The following is a 26,785-nucleotide window of genomic DNA, read 5'->3' on the forward strand; positions in this document are numbered from 1 at the left end:
CAATCTATGGAGGCCATCTCTTATCTTGATACCTTACATTGATCGAGGGAGGAACAAAGTGTCCGCATTCTCGGAAACGTCCCAGGAGCACATGTCCCCACCTTAACCTTACCCCGCACTGCCTTTGGCGCTCGGTCTTTTTTTTTTTTTTTTTTTTTTTGCCTTCAGGTGCTGGTGGCTTGGCCCGACGTACGTTTTTTCGCTGTACATGCTGGCGCTATCGATTTCTTTACCTCTCTTTTTGGCCATATCTCGATCCCTAAAAGACATCAATAGGCACAGGGGGCAGCCGAATGGGGCGAGCAGCTGTTCCCAGTGGATTTCTTTTTCCCTCGACGAAAGTTGATGCACTGACGTCATTGATACTCAGGCCTGACGCTCCCGAGCAGGTGGCTTGAAGCAAGAGCGACACTACTCGACTCCCGAAGGAATGCGGCAATTCATGAGGAGCTCGTCGAGGGCTTTTTCAATTCTCGAGTTAACTCCTCGGCCAGCCTTTGCATCTCTCACATAGGATCTATCCAGGAATGTGGATCAATGTGTTTTGCTACATGCTCGGGGACGACAGGACATACACATCACCACTTCCACCATCTCCTTCTCATGATGCGGCTCGTGTCCAAGCCCTCGGTGATCTGGATGTCGGCTGCTTTGCCCTTGATCTTGTCAGACAATGTCTCTTCCGCGTCTTGTACCGGCAACACCCCAAGCCTCGCGGCTTCCTGAGCCGTAAAAGTGCCATAATTGTCGACCTCGTCAATCTCGCCCAGATGTGGCAGGGGGGAGAGCTTGTTCACGCCGTAGAAAAGGACGAAGGAGATGAAAAAGCCGATGAAGAACGCGATGAAATGCAGCTCGTGGACGGCGTCGGGCGCGTCCGTGTCGCCCCGCGCCGTCACGATGAGGCCGCCGATGGTGGGCGCCCAGCCCGCGACCCAGCAGGGGATCACGCGCCAGTTGACGCCGTGGGAGAACCAGTAGTCCGAACCGTCCGGGTGGTACAGGTGCGTCAGCTTGATCTTCTGCCGGCGCAGCACAAAGTAGTCGCACACCATGACGCCCATGATGGGCGCCAGGAACACGGCGAACGAGTTGAGCACGGCGACGAACGTCGCGGCCTGGTTGATGAGCTGCCACGGCTGGATCACCCATGCTGCGCAGAAGGTGATGAGCGCGCCACGCCGGATGTCGATGTACCGCGGGAAGAGCCCGGCCAGGTCGATGCCGCCCGCCACTGCGTTGGAGCAGACATTCTCGAACATTGAGGTGAAGGCGAAGGCGAGCGAGGCGAAGAAGACGCCGGCCCGCGCGGCAGAAGATCCTTGACCGTCTAATCAGTTGGCAAATCAATGTGTCAGCCCATATGCATACTTGCACTTGGTAAGTTACGATAAATGGTGCTGATAATATGACTTACGATCCATCATGACCATGAGAAGATCTGGCGGGTTCCACCAGATCTGACCATAGATCTTCTGGCACGCCGCCGTCGTCACCAGACCGCCGAAGCAGACGAGGACCCCGGTGATCCAGTAGACGGAGATGGTGCCGATGAGGTAATCGGACTTCTTGCGGGCGTAGCGCGAGAAGTCGCTGCTGTTGACCATGCCCGCGGCCTTCTGGCCGATGGCCTGGTTGATGCCGGCCATCATGAGCCACGATGCACCCCAGCGCGAGCTCGCTGGGACCTTTTTTGCCTTGTGAAAACACAGGCCCGACCCCACGCGCCACTGACAGAGACCAGATCATCATGCCCAGCATGCCCAGTCCGCACGCCAGCGAGGAGACGAAGAACGGCTTCTTGAACCGCTCCGGTCGGATGAACAGGAACGGGATCGATACCGTCCAGAACACAATGAAGTCAACGAGCTCGTACGTTGTCGTCGGCGTGTTGGCGCTTAATGTGTTTGGGATCTTGGCGAACTGTGGCCAGATGGCTGTGATGCAGACACTGCAGCAGTCGAAGAAGTGGTTAGCTACACATATCAACTTATGTGACTGTCTACCCTTTCATTCTGGACATAGGCACACTTACGTGACCAGTTTACCCCCATTCCAACCTTTGGACCCCATTAGCATCATTCTTATTGGTGATGTGCGGCCAGAGATGTGAACATACACTGGAGAGCATTCCATATAAAGTTGAGCAGCACACGCTGCATCAGGGGGATATAGCTCGCCCGCATCCCCCACGTGAACCGGTTCTGGATGGTGAAGCCGATATGCCAGGTCAAGCCGCACCAAGCGACGAGGATGGCGAAGAGGCAGCAGAGGCCACGCGAGACGACGATGACCGCCATGGCCTGGCCGACGGACAACCCCTGTGTCAGGAACGTGTTGGGCGTCTGCCATGTCGCTACATTAAGTGACGACCTTTGATGTTTTACAGAAACGGTCAATCAGAATTTCATGACTACGTGGTATTCAGGGGTCGTAGGATGGGGGCTTACAGAGACCAGGAGCCAAAGAAGTTGAACCAGCCCCACGTGCGACGAGACGGCGGAAGGGGAATCAGATCACGGTTCGACCAGGCGCTCACTTCTTCGGGTTGCGACTCGTCGGACTTGAGGGCCATGGCATCCTTCATACGTTGAAACATGATGGATCTCTTTGAGAAAGGGGTTGCGCAATAACGTGTCCTCCTTCAGAAACATACGGACCAAGGTTTGGCGGGACTCATTTGCTACATAAATGCATGCAGGTCAAAGTAGAGACACCATAGGATCGGCATCTTATCATGCACATTCCAATACATCGATCCTTGGCGTTGGGGGATATCACCTCAAAGCCAGGGTCTTAGTCGGTGGTGCTTGTCTAATACACGCAACCCGCAGTTCGGTTATCGCATAGGTAGTGTCCATGTACTTGGACGTTAAGAGGGGTTCATATCGTGTTTTCCCTTTCAAGCGACTTGAAAATAACATCGTGATAGCCGATTCGTACTTGGACAGAGATAATCGGACTGATCCGATATTTATCGGCCCCTCAACCGGTACCGATGGCGGAATCGCGCCAAGCTCCGACAGAACTCCTTGGGTCAAATAGGCTTGACTAGTCGGAAATGTAGCGATTGGCTGGCCCGGGGTTGTTAGTAATTACTTACATACGCCTGGTTTATGTGTTATACATGGTTGATCGAAGGACCAAGGGCCGTAATCATTATAAACACCAAAACCTGAATCTACCCCGCGAAACCGATATGCGGTACCACCCGAACATACGAGTTTCATGACAAGATTAATAGAAGTCGTGAATTATTAGAATCAACGACCGCTATTGCAGAGCTGCTCAGTCATACTTACCAAGTCTATATATCAACATTGGAAATGACTGTTCCAATGAGGAGACCGCATCTGCGCATAGGGGTTGATGTTGGCGGGTAAGTGTCCCAAGCCCTGTTCCCATAGTCCATAGGGGCAGAAATGACCTAGAGAACAGAACAAACACAGACGGGGTAATACTAAACCCCGAAAAGTCATCAGATCCAGATAGGGGCCTCGTGGCCTGGAAGAAGGCCAGCACAACCAAGAACCCCAGCGATGGGATCTTTAACGTCATCCAGGAGATGTTCGAGCAGCCGAACGTGGACGCGCAGGACGTAGCCAGTGTCACAATTGGGACCACTCATTTCATCAACGCGGTGGTGGAGATGGACAGGTCCCGACTGGCGAAAGTGGCCGTCATCCGGCTGTGCGGGCCATTCTCGAAAGATATACCCGTTGGTATCGATTGGCCCCCCAGGCTGCGAAGCATCATTTGCGCGTACCGCGGGCTGGTGGATGGCGGCTTGGAGATCGATGGCAGCCTTATCGAGGAGCTCGACGAGGACGCGCTGCGTCGCGAGTGCGAGATCATCAAGTCCCAGGGCATCAAGAGCATCGTGGTAGTGGGCATCTTCAGCCCCATCGACGTCGTGTACAGGCAAGAGGAGCGAGCCGCGTCGATCATCCGGGAGGCATACCCCGAGGCCGACGTGGTGCTCTCGAAGGAGGTCGCCAACATCGGGTTCTTGGAGCGGGAGAACGCGGCGGTGCTCAATGCTTCGATCCTCGCCTTCGCCCGCTACACCATCCACTCTTTCCAGGAAGCCATTAGTCGGTTAGGGCTTCGCTGCCCGGTCTTCGTCACGCAGAACGATGGGACCATACTCCCCGCCAGTTCGGCGGCAAGGCTCCCCATCCGAACCTTCTCGAGCGGCCCGACGAATTCTATGCGCGGAGCAGCGTTCCTCACGCAGGACCTGAAAAATAGCCAAGGAGAGGCGATGATGGTGGTGGATATCGGCGGTACCACGACCGACGTCGGCCTGCTTCTGCCGAACGGATTTCCGCGACAGGCGGCGGCGTACAGCGAGATCGCCGGAGTTCGCACCAACTTCTCCTATCCGGACGTGAAGAGCATCGGCCTGGGAGGCGGCTCGATTGTGCGGAGGGGCAAAGACGGGCAGCTCACGATCGGACCGGACAGTGTCGGGTACCTGATCCAAGAGAAGGCGCTGGCTTTCGGCGGGACTGTTCCGACCACCACCGACTACACTGTGCTGGACCAGCCGGCATTGGGAATCGGGGACCTCTCGCTCCTCGAGGACGCGAACATCGCGGCTGACTTGCCCGAGTTCAAAGCAAAAGTGAAAGCGATGCTGGAACGCATCATAGACAGCATGAAGACGTCCCCAAGCGACATACCGGTGGTGTTAGTCGGCGGCGGCGCCGTGATAGCACCCGATCGTCTGATCGGAGCCAGTCGCGTCATCAAGCCGAACTGGTCAGGGGTGGCGAACGCAATCGGCGCAGCGACGGCCAGGGTCAGCGGGGTCATTGATTCCATCGCGAGCACGGAGTCCAGAAGCGTGGCGCAAGTCATTGAAGAGGTATCACAGTCTGCCATCGACAAAGCCGTCGCTGATGGGGCGGAGCGCTCAACTGTCACTATTGCCGAGATCGAGAGCTTCCCATTACAGGTAGGCTACCGCTCGCACGCTCAGGGTTTGGTTGCTGCTGCTAAGACCACCCCCTTTCTTAGTATATTGCCAATAAGTCCCGTGTCGTGGTCAAAGCCGTCGGCGACTTTGACTACTCGAGAGCCGACCTTCTAAATTGTGCCGCACCTGTCGATGGTGATTCGATATTGAGGACCCAGGATATAGACATGGTCGAGTTTGTGAGAGATTCCATCCACTCAGAATTGCCAGATGACTCAGTGCCGGTAGTCGACAAACCTATGGTGATGACGGCAGAATACATCGACAATTATAAGCCAAACGTGGCCAACCGGCAATGGTTGCTCTCGGAAACGGACCTTGACTGGATAACCACGGGGTGCTATATATTGGGTACCGGGGGCGGTGGGAGCCCTTATCAGCACATGCTGAGGCTCCGCGAACTGCTCCGAGCCGGAGCCACTGTGCGCATCGTATCTCCCTGGGACTTGCGAGATGACGACATTGTGGCTTGCGGGGGTGGTAAGGGGTCGCCACAGGTCTCGATCGAGAAGCCATACGGAAATGAGTAAGTGATGAATAAGTTTCATCGGGTTTTTCGCATCTCTCTGGACCTTGAGTCACCTACCAAGAGCTTGCATACTAATGCGAAAACCAGGATACTTGAGTCGCAAACCGAACTTTACGATTACCTCAAAGTCAAGCCGACCGCCGTCATCTCCCTCGAGGTCGGCGGCGGCAACGGCCTGCAGGGCCTGATCCTGGGCGCGTCGGCCAACATGGACATCCCGACCGTCGACGGCGACTGGATGGGGCGCGCGTACCCCGTCTCGCACCAGACGACGCCCGTGGTGTACGAGACGAGGGCGACCATGATCCCCTCGTGCATCGCGGACGGCAACGGCAAGGTCCTGCTCATGACCCGGGCCCGCACCGAGCTCGACGCCGAGCGCGCCTTCCGCGCCGCGCTGTCGACCATGGGCTCCCACGTCGGCTGCGCCAAGGGGCCCGTCCGCGGCGCCGACGCGAGGCGCTGGGTCGTCGAGAACACCGTCTCGCTCGCGTGGCGGATCGGCCGCGCCGTCGCGCGCGCGCGGGCGGCGAACCGGGTCGACGCTGTGGCTGAGTCGATTGTGGAAGAGGTCGGTGGCGCCAGGTCGGCGCGCGTCTTGTTCCGTGGCAAGATTGTCGGGGTCGAGAGGGCTACCAAGATGGGCCACGCTTACGGCGAGGTGACGATCGAGTCGACGGAGGAGAGATCTACGCACGAGGGGAAGACGGCAGGAACGGCGGACCGGCTTGTCATTCCCTTCAAGAACGAGAATATCTACGCCAAGAAGATCAGCGCGTGCGGTGAGGAAGAGGTAAGTGAGCCGTTTTTCAACCTCCTAGTTTCACTGCCCACAAGGCATGGCAACTTACCACCTTTCGTCTGAGCAGATCCTCGCGATCGTCCCCGATCTCGTGTGTGTCATCGATGCACTGAGCGGCGAGGCCATAGGGACCCAAGAGTATCGGTACGGTCTCCTGGTGGTGGCTATTGGCATTGCCGCTTCGGAGAAGTGGACTTCGACACAACGGGGCATCGATATCGGGGGGCCGAAGGGGTTCGGGTTTGATGACCTCGAGTATGTGCCTCTTGGCCGGTTTACGAAGCCAAAAAGCGTGATTGACGAATTCGACCGTGTTGTTTGATTTGGTTTCGTTTTATACCACTATTGTACCAGATCCTTCTCGGATGATATATTCAACCACCTAGCTGTATAGGGATCCACCATGGCAGACTTGGCATAACCCCATTTCAGGGGGTCAGCGACCCTCGACTTGAGTTCCACTGGTAGGAAGGACCTCCTTCTCGGCCCCAGCGTCGGCATTGGGGTCTCTGGAACTGGACGAGGCCCCTTCCAGCTGGTGTTTGTTTCTGCGTTGCTTTCGCTTGTCGTCGATCCACCGACCCAGAGCAATGACAAAGCCCACGCACAGCACGGCGATCGCCACGCTGAAGCCGCGTCGGTACAGGGGGCGGTCGTCCTTGCGGAAGATCTGCGCTCCGTAGATCCCTGCGATGTTGGCACCCATGATGACGCTATAGTTGTTCCACAAAAGAATCGAAGTCAGCAACTGTGGTAGTATAGTTTGTTGTGTAATGCTCCGGGTCTTGGGTTTCTTCCTCTCACTTTCAGGGGCTCAGGGGCGACAATTCGAAATGAAGGCAAAGTGGCACAGACGAACAAAACTTGCTTGAAACTTACCCGGCCATTGCCAATGCCCTTTGTTCCGAGTCCTTGCAGGCAAGCGATAGCCACGCAATGTTCAAGGGATGCGAGAAGGTGCCGAATACTTGCGTCCAGACCACGCCAAAGTAACGTACGCCGCGGAGGTTGACATCGGTAAAGGCTCGGTTGCAGATGTAGCCAAGAAGATGGCAGAAGAAACCAAGCATCACAGTTTCGCCGCGCAGGTTGCTACAAGCAGGGAAAAGCAGTCAGTCGAGGGGCAAGAAACGGCGAGCAGATGTTTTGTCAGGCCTGATAAATCTCACAAATGATCCGAAACCCAACTAAAAGCGAACGATACCGGAACCTGCAGGAACAGACCGACGGCTGCCATAGCGTTGCTGACAAGGCTCCCGAAGCCGAAACTCGTGACGATGGACGGAGCGTATGTATCGAAGGCGCGCTGCGGGCCGTTGTTGCAGAGCGTGATGATGAAATGGGCCCAACAACGCCAGTCGGTGAACTAGTTATGCTGATATCAGTCCCCAACGGTTGCAAAATATTACAAAGCAACTATGTCAACAAGGGTGTCTCGCTCACCGCGCGCTTGAAGGCATCTCGTCCAATGCGTGGCTTCTTCTTGCCCTTCATGGGGTCGTCGAGCAACACCCGCGCCTGAAGGATATGCAGCTCCCGTGCCGTGAACCAGGAGAAGCGCGGCAGGAAGGTGCTGTGGGGGTTCTGGAAGGAGTCGGGCAGGCAAAAGCCAAAGACGAAGCCGCTGAGGACGGTAAAAGAACCCATGAGCGCGAACAGCCAGAACCAGCCGGGCTGGCCGCCGATGCCGCGCATGTGGAGGATGCCGTAGGCCAGCAGCTTGGCCGAGGCCTGGCCGACCTGGTTGCCGAAGTAGAAGACCATGACGCGCTTGGCCGTCTCGGGCCGCGTGTACCACGTCGAGAGGGCGTAGAGGCCGCCGGGGATGAAGCCCGACTCGGCGACGCCCAGCAGCAGTCGGGTCGCGAGGAAGGGCGCGTAGCCGCGCTGGAAGGACTGGAACGTGCTCACGAGGCCGAAGAGGAAGAGCTGCAGCGTCAGCCACCGGCCCGGGCCGACGCGGTACAGGACCATGTTGGACGGGATCTCGGTCAGCACGATGCCGAGGGACAGCATCTGCTGGCCCACGTTGAATCGGTCCTGGTCGATGCCCACGTCCTCCATGAAGCGGTCCGTTATGGCGTTGGCCATGTTGCCGCGGTCGAGCTCTGTCTCGGGGGTAATAGGGCCATATTAGAGAAAGTATCTTTCCTATATATAAGGTAGCGCGAAGGGGACTTTAGGTTAGGGGAAAGGGAAATTGCTGGGTTGAATTACGCAAGCAGAAGAACCCCAAAGTGAGAATGGGCATGAGTATAAAGTCGAGCCTTGAGATGTAGTGAGTCTCCCCAGTTGGTTACATTACACAAGGGTGACTTTCTTACTTTCGTTTGGCTTTTGATTCTTCTTCGGGGGGACCAGTCCACCTCGGTCGGTTTAGTTTCAGTCATAATGTTTCCAACTTCAGAGGGAGAAATTATATGGTCGTTGTGAAGAACAATGTCGATTTCACGTATATTGGTGGTAGAAAAAGGGGACATATTCACGCGGGAATATTAGACCCTTAACTACGACGCGCACTACCGACCACAAATCCAACATCTACCGCAATAAGATGTCTTCGTGCAGGCTGTTGGTCTGCACCTCTCCATGTCCTGAAGGTCCCTTGAGCTGTGTGGCCTTGGCTGGCGCTGGGCGAGGCCCGTCAACCCGAGCACGCAATCCATAGCCCCTTGGCTTTTGGCTGGGCTTTCTCTCGACTGCAACTCCAAGACCACTGATGGGAAGTCTTGGCATCTTGGCGACACTTTGGCATGTGTGTTGGACTCCATATGCTTTGTAACGGGGTCCCTTTGATCGACGCGAGCCGCTGGTCCCAGGAAGGAGAAATCACGGGCTGAAATGCAGCCTAGACATTTGGCGCTATGTTGTGATTTCTCCTCGCTTTTGCGTCACCAGAGGACGACGGTTTGGGTGCAGAGGTAGGTGACAGTCTTGACGTTTTCCGCTGGGTGTATATCAGGACGAAGCCGGAATTCGATATATGCTGGTGATACATGTTTGTACGAGTGCCGCCCGAGCCTGCCGACGGGCACAGGGGTCCACCCACAGCCCATGGTCTACCTACCCCCTGAGGTCGGAATCGACGCCGATGGGTTGTAACTCTGCTTTGTCTTATCACGTCATATCCAGCCCATTGTTATATCTCCTTATGGAAAACAAATTCCGAGGCTGTTTGTCACATTGCCTCTTTGTTTTGTGTACCATTGCTATCCTACTCTATCCGATGTTTCGAGTCTTTCTTTCACAATATGGCAAAACATTGGCCCAACCGACAGGCCCGGAAGAGGTGTGGCTAACTACAACGATGGAACCGTTGGATATTTGGCCCAAATAACACCAAGATAGAACTTCTTAGCAAATGCCGACCTGGTCTTTACAACTTACCAACTCTTATACTTACCTACCTGGAGCTTACCACGACCGAAGACCGAATATTGTTATCTAAGTAGCAACAGCACGGGCTACGAACCCAGCACTGCCAATTTCCTCCTCCTCTTCTTCTTTTCTAGCCTGTTCCCAAGTACGGGCAAACACGGATCCTCCCAGACCCACGGCCGCTTTAATCTCGGGCAGCTGCGGATTCATTACAGGCGATTCTCGAAGTAGCTTTTCCTTCTTGTCCTTCTTCTTTGCGGACGCGCCCTCTTCCTCAGATTTGCTACCGATGCTACTGCTACTGGTGGTGTCGCCGTCGATGCTGTGGAGGCCATCGATCTTGTCGATGGAGTCGACGCTTTCCGACTCTCTGTCGTCTTCCCCGCCCGGATTTTTAGTAGACTCCTCAAGCTCGGGTTCTGGTTCCTCCTCGGGCTCCTGCTCCTGCTCCTGCTCAGGTTCGGGTTCAGGTTCAGGCTCAGGTTCGGGTTCGGGTTCGGGTTGTCCCTCTGGATTGGGTTCCTCAGGCTTCTCGCCATTTCCAGGGTTAGGGTCGCTGTCTGGGTCTGGTTTATCATCCGTACCCGAGGCGTCACCTGGAGGGTCGTTGCCGGGACCAGGCCCGTCTCCCGGCTTAGAGTCGTCACCACCACCACCACCATCACCACTACCGCCGCTGCCGCCGCCGCCCGAGTTGCTAGAATCAGGACGTTCATCAGAGTCTCCGCCGTCAACACCGCTAAACTCGAGGTGCCACTCCTCGCGGTTCCTCCAGATCCTCTCGGCCGCGACCGCGGCCTCGGCAAAGAGCCCGAGCTGGTTAAGCAGGTCCACCACGTCATACTCCCGACCCGACTCGGCGTGCTGGCAGTTGGTGACGACGCGCATGAAGGTGGCGGCCGGCGCGTTGATGGCGAACCGGACCAGGCCCAGGCAGATCCGCGCCCAAGTCGCGACCCAGGTCGGGTCCAGGCTCGACTCGGCCTCGCGAAACTCGATGGTGTGGCGGGGATCGCCGCTGCTGAGCGCGCCGCACTTGTAGTCGGAGAAGCTGTAGTTGGACTTGCCTGTCATCGAGAAAGGGGTAAGCGCCTCGGCGATCTCGCACGGGCTCTCGGCCGCCAGGAGGCGGATCGCGCCGTCCAGCAGGCCGACGGCGGGTTCCGTGACGGCGAGATCGACCGACTGCGCGATGACGTCCAGATAGAAAATATTCAACTCCCACCACCTGTCCAAGTCTTCGCGGGTGACCTTGTTGCCGGTGCACCGGGGCCGGTTGGTGGTGAATCGGCGCGGGGCAGATGGTTTGAAGAAGCGGTCTTTTGGCAACTCCGCGACGCGTTGCGCGAGCTGCTGCTGGGAAAGCATGCCCTCTTCTGTCATGGGCTGACCGGGATCGCTTGAACTCGATGAACTCTCGGGGCTGTCGGAGCGCGTGCTTGTAGCCGAAGACCCTGGCACCGTCATGTCAGCGGGGATGGCAAAAGCGTACGAGTGATTAGGCTCATCAGTGTGACGAACCTTCTTCTTCTCTAACTTTTCTATAGCCTCGTCAAATTTGCCGAAGTCGATGGGGCCATACGTCACCTTAGCTTCGTCGTCCAAGAAAGGCTCAAAGTGCCCCGACTCTCTTGTTCTGTGGTACCGCGCCATCGTTTCTTGGTCCCTGTGGGCCTCCTTCCACAGCGTGGACCGTTCTCCGAAGCGTACGTCGCCGCCGACGTAGCGGCAGGTAAGGCCTTGGCTCGTATTATGCACCAGGCTGGGCTGGTAGTCCCTGGCCATGTTCGACGACGTGCGGAGCGGCACACTCCAGGAACAGATCCGTCGCCAGGGAGGGTGCAAAGTACTGAGCAGATTGCCGGCCGACCAGAGCAAGGTACTGACGCGTCTGATGTTTTGCAGAGAGAGGATCTCGGCCCCGTTCCCGACGTGGACATGGAGACCGCAGCTACTGTTCAGTATGATGCGGTGTTCGTTGGTGATGCATTGGATAGCGAACTGGAGGACTTCGAAAGACTCGGGCGTGTCGGCTTCGACCGAGCTGTTGATTTCGAATCCCACAAATTTGAACGTTCCAAGGACGGGTGGTCGTAGGGAGTCGTCCGGTTTGACAACCCAAGCGCCACATTCGGCAAATCGCTCCATGGCTGCGTAGTGTTCTACTGACTTGGGCTCTTTGCATACAATGGTAATCCCATGGATCGGGATCCCGTTCTTGGTCAATGTCTCTTGCATGACGCGATGGAGGGCCGTACTGATGTTACCGAGCTCGGGGAAGTCGGCAGGCAACCGGAGGGGGTTCTGGGAGGCCCTCAACGTGGCGGAGGGGGTCTTCTTCGTCGTGATGGAGAAAGTGAGCACAGCCTTCGATTTCTACCCCGTAGGTCAAAGGCTTTGGCAGCGGCAGAGACGGCAACGTCTCTCCAGGTGCAGGAGGTTCCACGTCGTCTTGCATTTTGGCCTGTCTCGACCGATGTTTCTGTGCTATGCAGTTATCTGATGGGGTCTGGTCTGTGTTCCTAACATGGTATATATATATACAGCAGCATTTGCACATTGGTTGCATACGTACTGGTGCATGTTCTCTCAACTTGGACAAAGGGGGCTCGAGCCACTTGGGCTGTGGTGCAACAATGCCTTTGTCGGGGTGGGAGTATGCTCTTGTGTCAAAGAAGTTGTTTCCTAATCGAGCGACTGGGTGATGCCTGATTGGCTGGCCGAAGTAGAATCAGAATTGTTTGCTACGAGAAAAAAAGAAAAAAAAAGAAGAAAAAAAACCCGATACAATAAGCCGTGGCGTTGCGTTGCGTAGGAAAAGGCGTGGCGTGGCGGTAGAGGTGTTAGTTGCTAGGGTTATCCCGAATAATAATATCCAGGCACCGCTACGGTTTGCCGTCAATTGGAAGGCTAGCCAGCGCCTGTATTACTGTGCTAATCTCGGTTGGGTTAGTGTAGTACTTGTGCCGGCTCCAATTGTAGCCGCTGAAGAATGCTGCAGCTGCAGGTTAAACCATCAAATGCAGCCTTTGGGTTGCGTTTCGCAAAAGAGGATGGATGAAGATGGGCAAGTTCGAAAGTGACTCCAACACGGTCGGTTGATTCCCGACTCCTTCTCTTCGCTGTTAGTGGCCAGCACGCGGCATGCCCCATAACCCTTCTTGCTACTAAGTATGGCCAGTGACGCTAGGTTCGTAATCGTATCCGACCCTGACCCCTCCTGGCCGGAGCATGTGAGGGAATCGTGGGGGCAAGGGGGAGAACTGTCAAGAACGACTGAAGAAAAACGTGATAGACACCCTTCCCGTACCACCGGCCTAGGCTGTCCAGCAAGCCAACCAAACCACACCGCTCGCGACGGGAGCATAGACAAAACCACTTGGTCTTCCCTCCAAGCCCACTCAGCTCACTTTCGGTTCCATTTCAATTCCACGCTTCTTGCATCCGACCTGCAGGTGGTGAGCGAAAATGGACTGGCTACAGGCCCACCCCTTCGCGACCGCCGCCGTCGCCGTCGTTACCCTGGCCGTGCTGTACTTCTGGAAGCTGAACCTTGCCTTGACCACCACGCCGCCCGAGGTGCTGGCCCTCTCGCCGCACCGCTGGACCAAGCAGGAGATCCGAGCCACGTACGAGCGCCTCGAGCGCGCGCCCCTGCGCTGGACCGCCCACCTGCCACCTGCCCGGCCGAACCGCCGCTATGTCGTGGTCGGCGGCTCCGGCGGCGTCGGCGGCCAGCTCACCCTGCACCTGCTCGAGCGCGGCCAGAGCCCCGAGTCCATCCGCAACGTCGACTTCCGCGCCCCCGCCCGCCCGGACATGCGCGACGGCCCCGCCGGCCGCGTCGACTTTGTCCAGGCCGACATTACCGACGCCGCGTCCGTCGACGCGGCCTTCGCCAAGCCCTGGCCTACTACTGTCGGCAACGACGATGCCAAGGGCCCGATGGGGCTGACCGTATTCCACACGGCGGCCATGATCGTGCCCCACGAGCGGTGCGAGGCGACGTACGACCGCGTGGCGCGCGTCAACGTCGGCGGCACGCGCCACGTGCTGGACGCGGCGCGCAAGGCGGGCGCCTCGGTCCTGGTCGCGACGTCGTCGGCGTCGACGGCCCTGCGGCCCGTGGGCTACCTCTCGAGCTGGTTCCGGCGGTGGCCGCGCCACTACGTGCAGGTGCTGGACGAGTCCGACTTCGACCAGCCCCTGCGGCCCCACGGCGAGTACTTTGGCAACTACGCGCGTGCCAAGGCCACGGCCGAGCGCCTCGTCTGCGGCGCCAACGGGCCCGACTTCCGCACCGGCGTCATCCGGCCCGCCAACGGCATCTACGGCACCAGCGTCGGCGACCAGCTCGTCGGCCTGTGTCTGCGCTCCGGCAGCTTCCCGAGCTGGATCCCCAACATCTGCCAGAACCTCGTGCACGCGAGCCACGTGTCCATCGGCCACCTCCTGTTCGAAGCGGCCCTGCTTGACCACAACCAAGACGACGACGACGACGACGACGGCAACCTGCCCGGCTGCGCGGGCCGCCCCTTCGTCATCACGGACCCCAACCCGCCCCCCGACCTTCCGCGACATCTACGACGTCTGCGAGACCCTGGCCAAGACCCCCTGCAAGGTCCAGGTCCTGCCGCCCGCGCTCATGCTGCTGATCGCGTTCGCCATCGAGTTCTGCGACATGCTCGGACGGCAGCTGCCGTCGCTCCTGGGCTGGCTCCGGCCCCAGGGCCAGATCGCCATGCTGCAGCCCGCCATCTTCTCCGTCTCGACGCACACGCCCGCGACCGACGCGGCCGCCCAGAGGCCGGTCGCCGCGGGCGGGCTGGGCTACCGCGGCGTCTACACCACGCTCGAGGGGTCTGCCAGCAGGTGCTCGACTGGAACCGGGAGCACGCGGGGGATGGAGAGGGTAATGGTCACAACAGCGGCAACGGAGGCTTGGGGGACAAGGTCGAGACTATGGTGAAAGACGTCCAGAACGTGGCGACCATGCCCAACGCCGTGAGGGCTTGAGGGGGAAAGGAGAAAAAGTTGTGTAACGTCACGTCAGGGCTTTCTCTTTCTTATCCTGGTCGTGCACTTACGCGGTACCGTACCCTCCTCCGTATGTACTATAGCAATCAGTCGACCCAGACGATCGCGATGTTTTCATCATATTGCACAGATGGATGCGAATTCTCTCTTCTTACGGGCGTTCAATCTTTGATTCAAGCATACGTGGTGAATTATCTTTTCCCCCTCGCATTGTGACTCCCCAAACGCCGATTACTGTCCTCTGCCCCCTTCTGTAGGGTAGGTCATGACGAAATCCCGTAACACAATATCGTACAAGTCCAACACCACCACCACCGTGTGTGACTGCGACCAACCTCCGATGTCGTAATAATTTAACAATTAATCGCTCCGAAACGTCACATTCTTTTACTGATGATCCAAGCTGCTCCGTCTACTCTCCATCGGACTGACGGTAACGGGACTCACCCTCCCCGAGTCCATTCCCCCCCCCCCCGCTCGCCTCCACCCCGGTCCTCCTCGTCGTCGGGCGAGACGGGACTCACCAGCTCGTCCCCCCGCCGCGCCCACGACGAACCGAGAGTCCCGCACGCTCGGCGCCGACACCAGGCTGAGCCGCTTCGGGTTCCCTATAATGCTGCCGCCGCCGTCGCTGCCGCCTTCGACGGGGCTCTGCTCAATGGGCGAAACGGATCCGTCGTCTGGTTGCTGCTGCTGCTGTTGTTGATAAACGCTATTCCTGAGCGCCGGCTTCGCCGAGGTCCGGATGGTGTTGCTGGGTCTTGGCGGGATGTGGCTGTTTCTGTTGTTGTTGGCGCTGCTGCTGCTGCTGCTGCTGCTGTTGGCGGGACCTACAGCGACAGCAGAAGCAGCGGCGCCGTCGATGATGCTTACGCGTTTCGCAACCTCTATATTGAATGCCGCGTCGATGGGAGACGCAGGAGGCGCAAAACTGAGACGCGGCGATTGGAGCATACCTCCGGGCGAGGAGGGTGCAGGTGCAGCGGGTATGTACTGCTGCTGCTTTTGTTGTGAAGATGACGCACCACCACCAATGGGAGACTTGGGCGGTGGCGCCGGCGAAAGGCGCGTCGCCGGGAACGCCGGGATCTGCAGCTGCGGCGCGCTGCCGCGGCGAGGATCGCTGAGGCGCTTCTCGAGGTCCACGGAGGCGGAGGAGACGGCGGCGGAGGCCGAGGCGGGGGCGGTAGGGATCCTGACGGGGTGCGACTCGAGCGGGTCGGCGGAGCCGAGCGGCCAGTCGGGGCCATAGCTGCGGCGGGCCGACTTGTAGCGCGAGAGCATGGGCGACGTCGGCAGCGGGCTGTTCTGCTCGGGGATCGTGGAGAGGCGGAGGCGCGTGCGCAGGCTGCTGCGGCCACCGCCACCGCCGCCGCTCTTCTCGGGCGGCGGCGCGACCGGGCTGTATACCGTCGGGGCCGAGATGAGCTCTTTGGTGATCTGCTGTCGGCGACGGCGTCTGGCCAGCAGGACGAAGGCCAGAATGGCTAGCGCGATGAGGAGGACGCCGCCGACGATGGCGCCGACGATGGCGCCCGTGGGGCTCGTTGACTGCATCTTGTTGTTGGCATCGCTCCCCGCTGTGTCGATGGGGTTGATCGTCAAGTCTGTGGCCGAGTGGTACTCCTCGTCCGAGGTCGTCGGTATCAGCTCGGGCGGGAACGGGTACATTTGGCCGTACATGGCGCTCGTGCCGCAGCCCACGTTGGTGAAGGTGACGCCCGGCTCGCGGTCCGTGGTGAAGTAATATGTCATGCATGCCGGCAACGCGGCCGCGCTGCTCCATGGAGATTTGTGAGCATAAACCCAGTCTTTTCCAGCCCTAGAGGTCGGGGGCCAATATGCTTACCAGCAAAGCGTGTGCGCACCACAATATCCTCCGGCGCCGCCGTCAGTGTAGCCTCGGCACGTCGTCCAGATACTCGCGCTACAGTCTGCCGGCGAGCCAGTGCAGCAGCCGCGGTGATCTCCTATATTCGTGCAGTAGCCCGCGGAGCATGTTACTGATAGACAGAACGGGGAGTTAGTTGTCAAACCATGCGAATATCAGGAGGTTCTTTTCCCCAGGAAGAAAGGGTCTTCTTACATGTACTCTCCGACGTGAAGCCGCAAGTGTCGACTCCCAGGACGAAAGATTCGGAGGCCGACGCCAACACCAACGGCACCCGCTGAGGCGGCGGCGTCGGCCCCGGCGGGGTAGACGCGGCCGCAGATGTTACGGTTGCAGCTCGTATGCTCATGGTTGGCCTGACCAGGCCACCGATGCCAGGCATCGTCAGGGGTAATGAATGTATCTACCGGGATATATTTCTGGATTGCTTGGAAGAACGAAGGCGCATCGACGGGTGTTCCTAGCAAGAGATGAGACCGGCGTTCTTTGGCTGGCTGATCACATAGTAGAAAAGAGTTGCGTAATTAGAAGTCAATCCTAGTGGTCGAGGGCCATCGATACCACGACACTCCGAAGAAGTCAAAGACCTCTCTGCCAGGGGCCGTACCAAGAAAGGCGTCATTTCCATTGTCCTGGGGAAAGCGGCAAATCTTGGCTGCTGGAATTTCACAAGTTACTTTAGTGATGGCGCCAGCTCTTTGGTGGGTGAGACAATTGGCCGCCATAGTGCGTAGCCGACTGAACAATCCTGGACAAAGGCGCATACTTGAGGCAGGAACAAAGATCATACTAAAAAGTGGCACAAGCTGTTTGCGGTGGTCAAATATGATGGGGGAGGCGTTGGCATTGCCACTTTATTATTGCATTGCTGCTGCTGCTCAGCGAAGCTAGATGGTCGAGAAGACGGACAGACTGGAGAGCGCAGTACCTGGCCAGGCGAACATGGTATTTGAAGAACACGAGGACCCGAGGCCAGCATTGTCCACCCATGCCGGTTCCCAGTAAAAGAGCCCGACACCATTTTTGACGCCCGAAACCGTAGCGGCGACCCGCTGGACGAAGGTCTTCTGACCGTCGGCGGAGAAGGGAATGTTCTTCAGGTCGCTGGGGAAGGCGTATTGCGGGGAAGGGCAAGACGTCGGCCAGTTCGTTTCTGCGACAACGATCTCCTTACCCCACGTGTTGGCCATGTTAGTCAAGCTGGTCTTGAGACTTGAAAGCGTGGCAGCCGAGTTGCTGGATTGCGTTGTTAGCATGGTATCTTGTTAGGGGCTTGGAAGCCCTGGCGGGATGCCTGAGACAAAAAAAAATCCTTATGGCTTAAAGCTGGGAACTTACTAAAAGGGATAATAGGAGACACCCATCATGTCAAAATCGGAAGTTGTCAAGGGACCCTGCTTAAGTACGCTTTCGTACCACCATTTCTGGGTATCCCACTTCCACCCGTTATCCAAGTGGATCATGATGCGCGGTTTCGTTGACAGTTTGCTGTCCTTGATTCCTGACGATGCAGAATGGAGGATCCGAGCCAGGTTGTAGAAGTTGGACGTACTTCCGGTCGGGAAGAGCGTTCCAGCCGTGATCTCGTTACCGATGGACATGATCTTGGGGGAGATGCCGGCAGCCGCGAATTGGTTGCTGACGTCCAGCGTATAGTTGTAGACCTTCCAAGCGAGATTGTCCGCGTCGGTTGGCCAGCCGGCAGGGATCTTCTGATGAGCCGGGTCGGCCCAGGTATCGCTGTAGTGCAGGTCGATATAGACGTCCATGCCTGCGGCCCGAGCACGCTTTGCCAGGGCCAGGTTGTAGTTGAGACTGTAGTTGCCGTCGCCAGGGTTGACCCAAACGCGTTGCCGGACGATATTGACGCCATTGCTGGCCAGTATCTTCTCGAGCGGCTGCGCAGCGCCATTGGTCGTCTTATACTGGATTCCAGCCTTCTCCTCGACAGCTACCGACGACCAGTCCACCCCTTATATGTGAGTGCCAAAGACGCGGCAGGCGCGCAAAGCGCCAAGAGGGCGTTGAAGAGCAACATAACTACACAATTGGGTGGTGTGGTGTGGTATGTGGTAGCGAGCAGTTGGGGGTGAATTGGAGTTCTTGATCCCAGTATTTTGGACGACAGGAGCAGGTCTTAAACGGCTTCAAAACTATGAGGCTGCGCCCGGCAGACAGGTCTGGACGGAGGACTCGGTCGACAGAATCCTCCAATCGGCGTTCTGACAGGGCTCCTTGGACCCCTAAAAGCGGAAGGACATGTTGACCAAGCCGCCGCCATATGGAGGAAGGGCAAGGCTAAGAAAGTCCTTTCTAATGAGAGCCCCTACGGGCTTGCAACGAAGCGTGCCAGCCTGCCAGTGACGGCCAAACTGCCCCCCATGAACGTGGAGAGGGCCAATTAACTTGAAGCAGGACATTGACCAGGAGCGCGGTTGGACGCACTGGCTCCACAATTGGCCGGCAACCTCATTGCTCATGTCGCGGCGAGTCTCTCTCCGATGGCTAAGTCCAGAATATCAACGACAGACATGTTGGATAAATGGTTCACAAGAAATATCCCACCAAACTCGTAGCCGGATATTTGGTCCAGGACCTGGGAGCCGGCATGAGTCCCAATGTCGGTATGAGGGAGCGGTCGAAGTGGCCAGCTCGCCCCAATCGGCCGTAAAGCAGCAAAGCAGGTGGGCTGCCAATAATAGACCCCGCCGTCGTTGGGACTCTGCACTGGCGCCAGAGCGAATCGATGGGAAAAATAATCGTTCCACCCCATTTTCCACCGAGCCTACCGAACAGAACCTACCCCATACTGATCAATGCCTATCAGTTCCACCACCACGGGCGCCATCGCAATAGGGGCTTGGCACAAGTCGGCATCAAACGGCACTTTTGTTGTTCAATCAGTTGAACCAACGTACATGGAACCTTGATGAAAGCGAAATTGGTTCGCTCAAGAGCATGGTCAGCGCAGGTCCACAGAGAGCGAGTCATAGCTGGAGATTTCAAGACAGACACCTCTCATCTGCGATGCATTTATTCGCATGGAAAGCGAAAAATGTTCGTATCTTCAACATGAGTTTGACGAGGCGGGGGTTGAGACTTCGTTCGGCCAAGGAAGGTAGGTAGCTTTGCTCGCTTTGAAGATGCAATCGATGTAATCGGTGTGGTTGGAAGCCCAGCGCTATTAGTGTCCTAGTTCTTCTAGTTCTTCTTTAAGCTCCTTCGACGAGCCCAGGTTGGCCTGGATACCCGCGGATCACTGACTACCCCACGTGCGACAGATATCAATATTCCTGGGTCGTCAATAGATTGACCGACTGACAGGTTCTATACTTCGGGTTGCAGACAGTATTTGTTTTTCTATCTATCAGGTGTACAAATCAATTGGAAACTCAGACATTGCAAATTGCCGGAATGGGCTCGGCAATCCCTCCCAGCCATCAGTTGGATTTGGCCAGGAACCCGTAGTAGTATCCTCAATTGATAGCAGATGGTTCTTCAGGGGTGGCAGGCGGTTCGAACAAGGCCGTATCGATTGGCGCACATGCAACCAGCTAGGCCAGCAGCTCGTGGCAGCTCTGGTACATTGCCTTTCTTCTTCTTCTTCTTCTTAGACGTCAGGCGGCGGTCCACTTGGGCTTTTCATCTGGTCCGTTCACGCGCTGGCGCTCGGCAGAGCCTTCGGGCTGGGAGCTATGTAGAGGCAATCTGGACCATGCCATTGGACCATTTCATCCCAAGGAACCCGTTGTTTGGTGATCCTCAACAGGGCCGACAGAGGCTGCAAGTGATAGATCCGAGGATAAGACGACATAAACATGGGCGCGCGCATAGGCAAAGAGAGAAAGGGTTGCATGTTTGTTTCAGATGTGTGAGAAAGAGTCGCAGGTTGAGAGATGAAGTACTGGCTGGTGCTGGTAGACGTGCTTTTACCGCCGGACTGAACACCCCAAAGCAGTAGTCCTGCAGATCAGGCACTAGCGACGGGTGGGTTGATGATGGAGTGTGGCTGATGAGGTACCACCCGCCTTGCCACTTATCGCTGGCCCCAAACATCAAGGCCGATATGCCCGCCATTGGTTGTGGGATCGTGAAAATATCTTCCAGAATGTTGCCGGTCCAGCCGATCGCTGAAATGAGGCGTGGACCCCCAGGGAAATTGATGTGCCATTTCGTACGAGCGAAGCCGAGGTAGCTACAGTAACACTCTGTGTTAATGGCCGATGAGACAGATAACTAAACTTTCCCGAGTCGAACTCCAACGCCCGCCTGAATTGTCAAGGTTGATGCGTGGTGGGCGGGCAGAGGCGCCAACCTCAACCTTGTCCCAGAATGCGAAGGTTGGGGTAAAGTAGGTACAGTACAGTACAGTACGGCCTTGGATGATTTGTAGGTGCATGTGCGGCTTTGCCGACTCATGCGACATGGCGAGACCAGCCAAACTTGGCGTTCGTGTTTGGAGTTACTGAATTGCTGGAGTGGATGAGGTACAGTACAGTACGGCCTTGGATGATTTGTAGGCATAGACTGCATGAGCATGAGCATGAGCATGCCCTCCCGCCAGAACCCGCGACCACCCGTGACCACCGACAGCCCCGACGTTACATGCAGCATGCTACTTGTAGTACAGGAATGAATGCAATCTTACTTCAATCGATTTGCCCGAATGCGGTTATGTAATCAATTAGTCTTTTTAGAAGCGATGAGAATGGGCCTCAGATAAAGGAACCCCGGGCGCCCTTCGGAATCGAGTAATGATCAACAGAGTGCCGTTTACGTGCAGCGATGGGTTGATGGCAATGCTTTCAGTGGGAAAATGGGAATGTCGGCTGCTACTGGAAACCACCATCTGCGCGCTATTGGTCACAAGCGCTGCCCCAACTTTCGAAATCGGTCCAAACATGCCGTTCTTCCAGTTTCTGAGCAAGGAGCTTGAGCGCCACAGATTGGGGGGAGACCTTGAAAATCGACAGCGGCTTGCATTGTCAACATCATCGTCATCGACATCGACATCGGCTTGCCAATAAGGCCATGGCTAGCTCGCTCAGTTTTAATGGGAGGTTGACAGAAAAGCGCGATTTCGGGGAGGGCAGGAAGAGAAGCTCCCGCCCTGGACTGCAGCACAACGACGGGATACGATTGGCCAGTGCCGTGTTGTTTCTGCCGGTCTCTGCCAGGAACCTCGTATTCTTGGCGTTCTAACTTTTATCTGCATAGCTCCCCTCGCCCGCAGCAGATGTGCAGGGGATCCGACACAAAAAGCTGCACTTGGCAGCCCGAACAAGGTGCTCCAGCCACTTCTGCCATGGGCTACATGCTACATCATGTACTTATAGTCTGATAGACCGGGGGTGCGGTGGGAACATCCTTGTCCTGCTAGCACCGTTTAGGGCGAATTGTTGCAGGGATTCAGACCGGATCCCGGTCAACGATCGTGACAGCAGCTCCAACTTCCCCATCTCAGGTCTCATCCTCGTCCTCGCCCGCCGCTTCGCCTAGGCCCGGGTGCATGTCTGATGTGTGAGCGTGTGTTGTGCCTTCGCTTTTTAATTCAACCTCCCTGCCCTCCCGGTTTCCAATTCCCTCCCGACTGCTCATCATTAGTACTCTGCGCCTTCCCGTGATTGTATCTGAGATTCTCATCACCACCATCCCATCACCTCTTAAAACTCGACTACTCCTTCCCAGAGAAGTGAGGAGGGCCGGCCCAGCATCAACTTAATACTTAATCCAGCAAACGAATCTCAAACAGTCAGTCAACCAGCCACAAACAGCATCACTCGACATTCTTCCCCCCCAATACCAATACATCATACTCCAAGCCAACATCTTCAATTCCAGTTCGTTCCGCAGATTTGCGACTCTGGGCTAACATATTCTCTACCCTCATCTGTAGACCAATCCCACCACCATTCACCATGTTCTCCCACAACATCGCCGTCGTCGCGCTCTCCGCGCTGACCGTCGTCTCCGCGACCTCTTCCAACTGGACCTCCTTGATGGACATCAACAAGGTCCCCGTTGGCACGCGTAACGGCTGGTGCCAGGCTCAGCTCAATGCTTGCGACCAAATCTGCAGCCCGCCTTCTGAGAGCACTTGCGACTTCGTATGTTACCTGCTACTAGAACCTCGCCCGATGGAATGAATGTCTTACTAATTGTTTTCCTACACAGAACACTCTGGACTACAAGTGCGCCTGTGCTGATGGCTCGGACCCCAAGCTCGGTCAATACACCAACACCATCGACTACGTAAGTTACCCTTCAAGCTCACATGCACACCATGGCACATGCTGACTCTGGCTTTCCTCTTGTAGTTCACTTGCCAGGAAGCCTACTCGGAATGCAACCTCGCCAACGTCGGCAGCAAGACCGGGCAGGACAACTGCACTGCTACCATCCAGAAGAACTGTGGCACGAAGGACCCCTCTAAGAAGGAATCTTCCGGCTCTGGTTCTGCGCAGAGCAGCAGCAGCGCCGCCCCTAGCCCTACCAGTGGTGGTTCTTCGTCTGCCACCCAGTCGCCCGAGTCCTCCGAGAAGCCCAAGAGCGCCGGCCTGTCCCTGTCCGCTGTCTCCTACATGGGCAACGGCGCCGCCGCTCTGGCTGTTGCCGCCTTCGCCTACCTGATGTAGGGTGGAGGATGTTGGTGATTATCACTAGCGACGCAAGAGCAATGCAGGATATTTGAGGTGGCGGAGGAGAGGCGGAGTGCTTATTGATGTATTGATTTTTACGCTGACGGTGCCACGATACCCTAACTCCTAATGTACGAGTTGGCAACATAGGTAGTCTGCGAATTGAAGCATGGTGTTCAGGGTGTCATAATATCGGCTTTTGTTACTGCCTTCAGCCGTTAATACGAGTCTTCTACAACTGTTTTCCCATTGTGTAACTGACGTGTGCAACTGTTGAAGTGCCTCCTTATGGTGTTATTTCTATTGAAGTCAGCGCCCTATGGGATCATTGGGATGTTACTCATTCAATAGTGCTTGTTCAAATGTACTTCGTACCCCCGCCTTGAGAGTAGTAACAAATCAAAGGATCATATCAATGGCCTTGTATCGGTTTTCAAGGCACGGCTTCTTTGTTTGCATTATGCTCGACTCTTTGTAAAGCACAGCGCATGATACCGAAAAAAATGAGAAAATGGCAATGAGTTACATGCCGGTTCTGCCATATAAGCCCAGACAGGCCTAGTTAGTAATTATGTCTTCGGAATGCCTTGCGTTTGGAGGACGTACTAGTTAAAACCGTCTACAAGTGTTCTATTCACGATCTTCCTCTCCGTACATAGTAGATTGGAGGGCCAATACGTGGTTTCCTGTACTTGCCAACTAACGGATTCGACCTCGACACGGCCATGGCACCGCCGCCCCTGAAAGCTGTGCCCAGCAGCCTCTCCGCCACTGCAAAGCCATCCGTACCCATACATCCCCTGGAGGGGGTGGTGGTCGATGGGATGCCGGGCTGGTCTCTGCATTCTGTTTGCCTACAGGAAGAAGGCTTGGGCGAGAAGGATGTGGTGGAGATTCGCCTCGGGTCGCCATCTCCACCCCTGATGCTTCGGGGCGATCTTCCTGGTGACCAGTCTAGGCCCAGGTTTATTATCATTCAGTCGTCGAACGACGAATACTACGAGGAGGAAGAGGAGGAGGAGGAGGAAGATTGGGACGGCAGAAGTATGCACTGCTCAGCAAACCTGGACGCGCCTTCGCGGGACGAGAGGGCTGGACTTCCTACGTCCTCCAGCAACAAAGATCAGGCCGGCGTCGGTGGAGACCGATATCTAGGTATCACGGAGGAAGAACGGGAGTGGAGAGCGAAGGAGGCAAGGGAGAAGGTGGCCCATGAGGTTCGGGTCACGACTGCCGAGCGGTGCCTCCATCCCCAGCCTAAGCCCATTGCGCAGTACAGTGGTCCAATGACCGTGGTGCGCCTGGACCGTATGGCTGCGCTGATGAAGCTTCAGACGAGGAAAGATGTTGAAGAAGAAGAAGAAGAAGAAGAAGAAAACCCTGAGAAAGAGGGGGACATTGTACAGCCCTTGAAGGAATACGCCGGGTTGGCGGATTGGGCCCAGGTTCTCCCGAGGGAACAGTGCCTCTTCATGGAGGCAGAGGTCGTCACCCCAAAGCGGCGTGAGGGCAAGGAGACAGTGAGAGAACACTGCTTGCGAGGGGAAGAGACGGTGGCGCAAGTGGCAGCGCCGAGATGGGGTGAAAGACGGTGCGTAACGACGCCTCCGGGGCCAGTGGCAAGGAGACGGAGCGATGAGCTGTCCATGCCCTTGCGGTTCGCTCGCGTTCGCGCGTTTGATGAGTCACTATGGATAAGATAGAAAGATACATTGTTGGTAATAAGCGATCTGGATAACGGGTAGGTAAATTTTGGTAAGTGCTGAATCAAACTGTGATCAAGTGTTTGCCTGCATGATTGTCTGGTTATGTATACCTATGAACTGCCCTCCTGTTGAAGTCTGTCATTCGTTTTCCCATCACTACCCCAAAAGCATGTTGAGAGGCAGTTGCAGGCTGGCATGGACACCACAACACATCTAGATATGGAGTAGATGATTCAAATATACCGACAATCTCATGTCAATTACGTCTTTTGTTCTTATCCTGATTTTGATTTTAGTCCAAATTTGCTGATATGGCAACACTTACCCCCTTTCCTACAAAACCAGCAGGTTCATCTGCTGCAAACCAAGCTACTTATGCCAGGACTCAGACTCTCTGTCGAGAAACACTAGGCCGTGAATAACAATAGAGAAGCAAAATCATACCTCACTTCGAGGTAGTTCAAGTTGCGTAGGTTATGGTCATGTTACACATTACGATTAGCCCCTGGATTGGGATTCCATGTGGAGTCATTGAGAAAAAACCACCATGTCTTTGCACTTGGAACGAATCCATAAGATGTATTTTTAATAATTCCATTTATTGCTGATTCTCTCCTACTATACAAGGTCAAGTGATTAAGGTGAACAATGCAGCAGCGGTGATCAGTGTGTGCCACTGTTGTAAAAGACCGGATTCCTCCCTTTGTAACTCCTCGCGAAGATCGTAATCATGTGAAGGAAAGTCAGACGCCGAACCATGCATCCCTCAAAAGAACAAATTGTTGTGTATAATAGAACGCCGACGAAGAGCCCTTCAGCCTTTATAGAGGTTGGTGAGGAGTGCGCATCATGTCGTAAAAGGCGTACCGGATGGGGAGATTGAGAAGAGACTCGTTTCCCATCAAGGTAGACTGGATGAAGTGGTACATTGGTATTGGGTGGTGAAAGGAGCGCGCAGTGAAGAAGAAGTGAAGAAGGGCTGTTGTTGTTGAGAGGCTCCTTGAGATGCAACCTAGTTGATGGCGATGCGGCGGCTCTCATGCTTCTTGGCCTTGGGGACATTGACGGTCAGGACACCGTTGTTGAGAGAGGCCTGGACCTCTTCTGTCTCGACGCGGGTAGGGAAGTTGAAGGTGCGCGAGAACTCGCCGATGCTGCGCTCCGAGACCCAGTACTTGGCCTTGGGCTTCTGCTGCTGCTGCTCGGACTTGCCCGTCTTGGAGACGGTGGTGGACTGGGTGTCCGTGCTGCCGGACTCGGGCTCATCCTCGACGGTGGGCTGGTGGGAGTTGCGGCGGGCCTCGCCGTCCTTCTCGCCGTCCTCGGTGATGGCGCCGGTCATGCTGTTGTCGCCCTCGAGCAGGCCGGCGGGCGGGTTGCCCTCGGTGTGGGAGCGCTCGACCTTGCCGCGGATCACCACGGTCTGCGGGTCGGTGAACTCGATGTGGACGTTCTTCTTCTCGATGCCCGGGAGCTCGCCGTGCAGCTCGTAGGCCGAGTCCGTCTCCTTGAGGTCGAACTTGGGCGTGAAGGTGGGGACATGGTGGCGGCCGAGGCGGGAGGCGGCGCCCTCGGGGCCGTTCTGCGACGAGTACTTGTCAAAGTCGTCGATCAGGCGGAAAAGGCCCGAGAAGTTGGGCTCGGGAGCCGAGTAGAAACGGGGACCGAACAGAGACATTTTGCGTGTGGTGTGGGGATTGGAAATGGGTTTGGTGAGATTGCGTGGAAGTGTTGGTTCGATTGATCTGGTTGAAGATTGGAGAGAATTGCTTTTGACGTGGGATGTTGGATGTGTATGTGGATGTGGATGTTGCTGAATGCTT

At 56.3% G+C, this 26,785-nt stretch overlaps 10 protein-coding genes across 10 annotated transcripts; 4 read left to right on the forward strand and 6 right to left on the reverse strand.

Moving 5' to 3' along the window:
* Positions 1-578: 578 nt before the first annotated feature.
* On the reverse strand, positions 579-2,680 carry PG986_006961 (uncharacterized protein; the record flags this gene model as incomplete). Its single annotated transcript, XM_066843183.1, has 7 exons — positions 579-1,330; positions 1,418-1,681; positions 1,725-1,951; positions 2,036-2,060; positions 2,120-2,373; positions 2,451-2,608; positions 2,657-2,680. The coding sequence occupies 7 exons, from the start codon at positions 2,678-2,680 to the stop codon at positions 579-581; spliced, it is 1,704 nt and encodes a 567-aa protein (XP_066699295.1).
* Positions 2,681-3,326: 646 nt separating this feature from the next.
* PG986_006962 (uncharacterized protein) lies at positions 3,327-6,634 on the forward strand (the record flags this gene model as incomplete). The annotated part of the gene is made up of 5 exons (XM_066843184.1): positions 3,327-3,379; positions 3,439-4,960; positions 5,023-5,507; positions 5,598-6,307; positions 6,348-6,634. 5 exons carry the CDS (start codon positions 3,327-3,329, stop codon positions 6,632-6,634), a joined length of 3,057 nt encoding a protein of 1,018 aa, XP_066699296.1.
* A 114-nt stretch (positions 6,635-6,748) lies between these two features.
* PG986_006963 (uncharacterized protein) lies at positions 6,749-9,048 on the reverse strand (the record flags this gene model as incomplete). The annotated part of the gene is made up of 7 exons (XM_066843185.1): positions 6,749-7,025; positions 7,192-7,404; positions 7,482-7,618; positions 7,756-8,420; positions 8,530-8,579; positions 8,637-8,678; positions 8,858-9,048. 7 exons carry the CDS (start codon positions 9,046-9,048, stop codon positions 6,749-6,751), a joined length of 1,575 nt encoding a protein of 524 aa, XP_066699297.1.
* A 708-nt stretch (positions 9,049-9,756) lies between these two features.
* PG986_006964 (uncharacterized protein) lies at positions 9,757-11,928 on the reverse strand (the record flags this gene model as incomplete). Its single annotated transcript, XM_066843186.1, has 1 exon — positions 9,757-11,928. One exon carries the CDS (start codon positions 11,926-11,928, stop codon positions 9,757-9,759), a length of 2,172 nt encoding a protein of 723 aa, XP_066699298.1.
* Positions 11,929-13,158: 1,230 nt separating this feature from the next.
* PG986_006965 (uncharacterized protein) lies at positions 13,159-14,706 on the forward strand (the record flags this gene model as incomplete). The annotated part of the gene is made up of 1 exon (XM_066843187.1): positions 13,159-14,706. One exon carries the CDS (start codon positions 13,159-13,161, stop codon positions 14,704-14,706), a length of 1,548 nt encoding a protein of 515 aa, XP_066699299.1.
* Positions 14,707-15,114: 408 nt separating this feature from the next.
* PG986_006966 (uncharacterized protein) lies at positions 15,115-16,967 on the reverse strand (the record flags this gene model as incomplete). The annotated part of the gene is made up of 3 exons (XM_066843188.1): positions 15,115-16,504; positions 16,577-16,730; positions 16,814-16,967. 3 exons carry the CDS (start codon positions 16,965-16,967, stop codon positions 15,115-15,117), a joined length of 1,698 nt encoding a protein of 565 aa, XP_066699300.1.
* Positions 16,968-17,505: 538 nt separating this feature from the next.
* On the reverse strand, positions 17,506-19,609 carry PG986_006967 (Arabinogalactan endo-beta-1 4-galactanase; the record flags this gene model as incomplete). Its single annotated transcript, XM_066843189.1, has 3 exons — positions 17,506-17,854; positions 17,957-18,590; positions 19,537-19,609. The coding sequence occupies 3 exons, from the start codon at positions 19,607-19,609 to the stop codon at positions 17,506-17,508; spliced, it is 1,056 nt and encodes a 351-aa protein (XP_066699301.1).
* A 2,927-nt stretch (positions 19,610-22,536) lies between these two features.
* On the forward strand, positions 22,537-23,253 carry PG986_006968 (pci domain-containing protein; the record flags this gene model as incomplete). The annotated part of the gene is made up of 3 exons (XM_066843190.1): positions 22,537-22,725; positions 22,793-22,870; positions 22,936-23,253. 3 exons carry the CDS (start codon positions 22,537-22,539, stop codon positions 23,251-23,253), a joined length of 585 nt encoding a protein of 194 aa, XP_066699302.1.
* A 728-nt stretch (positions 23,254-23,981) lies between these two features.
* PG986_006969 (uncharacterized protein) lies at positions 23,982-24,959 on the forward strand (the record flags this gene model as incomplete). Its single annotated transcript, XM_066843191.1, has 1 exon — positions 23,982-24,959. The coding sequence occupies one exon, from the start codon at positions 23,982-23,984 to the stop codon at positions 24,957-24,959; it is 978 nt and encodes a 325-aa protein (XP_066699303.1).
* Positions 24,960-25,974: 1,015 nt separating this feature from the next.
* Positions 25,975-26,640, reverse strand: PG986_006970 (uncharacterized protein; the record flags this gene model as incomplete). Its single annotated transcript, XM_066843192.1, has 1 exon — positions 25,975-26,640. One exon carries the CDS (start codon positions 26,638-26,640, stop codon positions 25,975-25,977), a length of 666 nt encoding a protein of 221 aa, XP_066699304.1.
* Between the last annotated feature and the right edge of the window lie 145 nt (positions 26,641-26,785).

Source organism: Apiospora aurea (genome assembly GCF_038362705.1).
Source record: "Apiospora aurea strain CBS 24483 chromosome Unknown utg000005l_segment0_segment0, whole genome shotgun sequence".
Classification (NCBI taxonomy): Eukaryota; Fungi; Ascomycota; class Sordariomycetes; order Amphisphaeriales; family Apiosporaceae; genus Apiospora; species Apiospora aurea.